Source organism: Pinus tabuliformis, chromosome 6 (genome assembly GCF_031772625.1).
Source record: "Pinus tabuliformis cultivar Carrire ecotype Pingquan chromosome 6, CPIR1, whole genome shotgun sequence".
Lineage (NCBI taxonomy): Eukaryota > Viridiplantae > Streptophyta > Pinopsida > Pinales > Pinaceae > Pinus > Pinus tabuliformis.
The window spans coordinates 586,285,279-586,290,327 of record NC_142292.1 but is presented as its reverse complement, the minus strand read 5'-3'; the positions used below and the strand labels follow the sequence as shown (position 1 = coordinate 586,290,327).

Here is a 5,049-nt window from a genome sequence, read left to right as displayed (position 1 = left end):
TGCAAGCCGCTTATTCAATATACCCACTCCCCTCCTAAATGGGTTGTGATTCAATGGTGAACACGACAGTATGTTCAGCCATGGCCAGCCACCAAAGGTTTAATGGTTCGCCCCCCTGGGTCATTTTTCCCTTGTATGCAGAGGTTTTTTGCCCTTGCCCAACTACAAGTGATCAGTTTCACGGTGCACCCAATTCTATGGTCGTCCGGGGTACTTCGTCTGGACTTTGGAGTACCCAACAGAAGTCAAAAAAAGGACTTTAAAACCTTTTAGAGATGATATTTTACAATTTTTTCATTGTTTTGCTCCCTGATATGCCTCACACCTTTCAAACAACAGCATAGAAAGAATTTTCAAACCCTAGTCCTACTATTTGCATCATTTCCAACTGGTTTTGAACTGGTTTCATTTTACAGTAGGCATCTTTTAGGTGAGACGAGCAGATTTTTTGTGTTTCAAGTTGGATATAAAAGTTTTTATATTTTTGGGAATGTCATCCCCTCAAATTTGGGGTCTCTCCAGCCTTCCCTAAAAATTGGAACTTGTCCTTTCATACCCTATCCCCAAACCAGTGTGAAACATATGTTTATAGCTTACCCTAGAGACAAGAATCCTGTGGTTTTTTATTTCACTCAGATTTCTTTAGCCAAACATCACCGATAGAGTCGTGAATCTAGAGTTGACTTGGGTTGCTAGTGCCATGTTTAGAAGCCTAAGCAGCCCTGTTGAAATACCTCTACAGAAACTTCATATATTGCAATCAAGCTTAAATTTCAACCCTAGATCATCTCACTGAAACAGAAAATAGCCAACCCCTGTCGTATATATTAATCCTATTCATGCCGAGGGTATCTACATCTTGATTTGCCGTAAGTTTCAATGATGGAGAGCTGCATATTTCACTGAAAATGTCTAGTCGGGGCTTTTTAGTTAAGATAAGTGACTAAAGAAAAACACCACAGGAATCACAGACATTCGGACTCTTAACGTGTGAAATACGGTGTTTCAGTGAGTCTTCTTTAGTCCTAAGAATGAAAAAAGGCTGGAGGTCTGATGACCCTAGTAACCATGCAAAGAGATGGTTTCTTAAAACCTTGAACATCCTAGCCAGTGCTTTCAATCTGCTTATAGAAATGTTTATTTTCCTGGCGAGATGTCTGGAGGCAAAAAATGGACTTTTAAATGATAGTGAATTTCACAGTTTATTTAGGAAGATAATCCTTGTATCTCAGTCCAAAGAGGGATGGCAACACAGTTGTGTATAAATGTATTAGGGACATCAAGATGTGGCTTAAACTGTGGAAATCTTTGGAAGGTTGCTAGCATATTATGTTGTATGGTGTTTAATTGGTCCAGTGAGCAACTGGAAATAGCATTTCTATAGGCACGGAAGTGCTTAAGCACTATCGGATTCTTTGCCTTTACTATTTGGTGTCTGAATTTCAAGTCTTTACTCTTTAGGTGTCATTTGATTTTCGTGCATCAGTCCATATGTAAAGTTATTTTTTATATTATAACAAACACTAGAAAAAATTACAACCATAATCACTCATTGTTGCATTAACTGTATTTTGTATTTCCTTCTGATCTGGATATTTAGGAATATATTATCTTTCATATGTTTGTTACTTGCCTTGCTAGCAAATAAATCAAAAGCAGCCGTTATAGTATCCCACTTCCAACAAAACAAAACAACCACAAGTTTTTCTTCGATATTAGGGAAAACACAATATCTGCCATCCAGCAATATGTAGAGATCATATGTGTAAGATCTTTCAAATTGATAAAATTTTCACTGATAAATATTTCTATGAAAACCTTCTTCAGTTTGGCAGGATAGACAGTCAAAGTGACTACAAATGTAAGGAAAAAGTAGTAGACTTCTTTCCTCTTCAAAACTTAACATGGGTAAATATTTTGGTCAGCATTTTAGACCTGCGAGAATCTGCTGCGAAAGTTTTATTTCATGATCAAAACAGAACTCAATTCATCACATATTTAACATCATTCACATCAAATATGCCACATCATTGCCAAAGTCTATGAATGTCACCGCTAAACAGAAAATCTAAGAATACCACTGCATCTTTCGTAATTAGTTAATCACTTAACTTCTATGAACTAAAATGCCATTTCAGTTCACTATGCAAAAGCATATCTCTAAGATGTTTGAGGCTCTTTTAGGAACGATCTGATCCCAAAGGCAACACCCACAATCAGCAGAGGCAGTAGAAATTGAAGTAATTTCATGAAGAAGCTTGGTTGATTATCCTTAACAACAGATGCTGGAATTTCTTTGAAAGCAGTCTTTTCTTGCTTGACAGTGGTGGTTTCCTTCTTGATAGGAGTAATATCGCCTTTAAAACCCTCAAGAACACCAACCAGGTAGGTTTCCATCATGCCTTGTGCAGCTATGCTATGACCTACACTTTCAAAATCTTGGGTTGCGTCTCCTCCTGGTCAGCCATCACAGACATTATTATCAAAATCTTCAGTATTAGTGAGAAAAAAATCCGAAGCAGTAATTGTGACCAGGATTTCTCACAGGCATGGAAAATCCATCCTCGGAGTTGGGTCTACCGTGTGTGCACATAAAGAAAGCATTGGAATGACAGAAAGAAACTAAGCAGGTAATTGAAAACCAACTCACTGCCATCATGATCAAACACAGTCTGCAATTGACATTCAGGCATATATTGTTCATGTGCCTGACATGTCTATGGGATTGACACTTCATGGTAAGTATGAGAAACAAAATAGGAACTTTCAGAAGGAAAACTCCAGGGAAGCCCATGATCCATATTCTTGATCATAGTTTACCCTTGGTACTGGTTGCCAATATTGTACATAGCAGAAGAGAAGAATTAAAGAGAGGAAAAATTGTTAACTGAGATCCATAAATATTAAAACAACAGTGTTAATGCAAATGAAGACTGTCATGACCAGGGTTCTGCATATGACAAGCACTTTGAAAATGGCCCTCTCCAGAAAGCCAGATCCCAAAGATAAATCAACGCCACAATGCTCTGGGGCAATACCATGGGTATCTTTTCAAGCAATGTACCTAACGAAATTCCACTCCATCATGAACTGTGGGGCCTATGTACTGTATAAACATGCCACGACTCTGCTAGATTTATTATATAACATTGTCAACCAACACGCTTTAGGTGATTCAAGATACAGGTGCTTTCTTCTTGGCATCATTCTTAAGCTTGTCAAAATGGTGTATACTGTATGCATAAAAAAGAAAGTAGGAAGCAATTGGGGCCTGAATCTGCTATAGGTGTTCACTGTCAATAGCCTTATGTGCAGTTCCACCGCTGCAGACAGCGACGTAAATAGGCCATAGACAATCAGCAAAAAGTCAAACTATATAGATAGATAGGGCATTGGTCAATGGCCATTGATGCAACGAAAACAGGGGCACTTTGGGACGTGTATAAATTTGACACAGAGCACGAATCAACTTTGGGTAGCCAAAATCCGTTGATGATTGAGGCCACAGCTCTCACACCGGAGAACAATTTGCCAGAGGGGTCGCTGGCTAATTGTAAAAATGACTGAAAACACAATAAATCAAGCTCTCCTGGTGACTGACAATTACTGTTTCAGTTGGATTTTATATCTTGTGTGCAGGTAATGACTTTCAAGTTTTCAACCGGACACATAAATATTACCCACTAATAAGTGGCCAGTGATGGTAAGGAGCCAATGCAGATCCCCCAAGCTAGGGTGGGAATGTAAGTGCCTAATAACATGAAGTTACAGTTGGCCCTGATCTTTGGCAGCTCAAACTCAAAACGAAATTTAAAAATCACAAGCGAATCATATGTACCCACTGCAAATAAGAGTTCACAACTTCACATACGAAACAAAATCAGCTAATCTTCAAAAAATCAAGCACGGATTCTTACCAGAGGCCTCTATGAGAACCTCCTCTCCTCCTGGGTGCTCTTCCAGAAAATTAGTAACATCATAGACCTGCCATCCCAGATCAAAACTCTTTTCTTATTAATACAATTAATAGGACAATAAAACACAAGAACGCAGTCTGCTCAAGTAACATCGCTTCAATCTACAGCCCATAAAATAATTATTTAAAGATCCCAGATCATGAAATCACCAAACCTTTGAGAGATCCCAATGAAAACCTAGGTTAAACACTCCGAGAATCCGTCAAAACCCCATCTGAAGGGCATCCAGATTCTGGAAAGCAATACAGAAATCCCTAACAGACAAAGAAAAAGAAAAATTACCTTGCCACCTATGACAAACCAGCAATCAGCTTTGCTACTGTGGGTGGAAACCTCGTTCATGGTGATCACCTTGATCTCCTCCATGGCTAAGGTCGCCTTCTTTTTCCTCACAAAGCAAGCTCTTCTGATCAGTATCAGCAACAACCCAACTGAGAACAATGAGGGGATCCTGATTCCCAGCGGTTAAAAGAGTCAATGCTATGAGCTTGGGATTCCCTTATCACAATTCTTATAGCGTTTTGTCGTTTCCTCTGATTCGGACTTCGTATTAGGAAATTATATATACATAATTGATATCCAACTCCCAACCTACCTTTAAGTACAGTAGTCCCCTGCCGAACAATAATGTAAACGGAGTCGCCCAAGGGGCTTGGGACTCGGTGGAAGTTGGCTGTGGTTGAGTTCATTAACTTGCTTTTAATTCTTAGTTTGTGGGTTGGTAAATTGTTGAGAGCGTTTTTAATTTAAGTTCATTAACTAGCTTTTAATTTTTAGCTTGTGGGTCAAAGGGTTAAACTATTGTGGTAAATTGTTGAGAGTTTTTTTAATTTAAAGTAGGTTTTAAATTTGACAGGAAAATTATAGAAATTTTGGTAAGATTTTGATAAAAATGTCATAGTATTGTTTTGTAAATTCTTATAATTGTTAAAATTTAAGATATTGGGTGTTGCATAGGTTTTTAATTGTGTTGAATCTATTTCCACTATCAAAAATATAATACAAACACTTTTTAGATTTTTTTTAAATTTAATTGTCTAAGAAATTTAATTTTTTCTTTTTGAAAAGGGAA

The 5,049-nt window shown here is 37.9% G+C and overlaps 1 protein-coding gene across 1 annotated transcript; it reads right to left on the bottom strand.

Moving 5' to 3' along the window:
- Positions 1-1,780: 1,780 nt before the first annotated feature.
- Positions 1,781-4,515, bottom strand: LOC149259912 (uncharacterized). Its single transcript, XM_089419361.1, has 3 exons — positions 4,260-4,515; positions 3,918-3,984; positions 1,781-2,456 (listed from the first exon to the last, which is right to left on the bottom strand). Exons 1-3 carry the CDS (start codon positions 4,341-4,343, stop codon positions 2,161-2,163), a joined length of 447 nt encoding a protein of 148 aa, XP_089275487.1. The 5' UTR covers positions 4,344-4,515; the 3' UTR covers positions 1,781-2,160.
- Positions 4,516-5,049: the final 534 nt, after the last annotated feature.

Coding starts and splice junctions, on each gene's coding strand:
- LOC149259912 (XM_089419361.1), bottom strand. CDS start 4,343: ATGGAGGAGATCAAGGTGATCACCATGAACGAGGTTTCCACCCACAGT. Junction 3,985..4,259: donor GGTTTGTCATAGGTGGCAAG/GTAATTTTTCTT, acceptor CTGGGATGGCAG/GTCTATGATGTTACTAATTT. Junction 2,457..3,917: donor GGTTCTCATAGAGGCCTCTG/GTAAGAATCCGT, acceptor ATGGCTGACCAG/GAGGAGACGCAACCCAAGAT.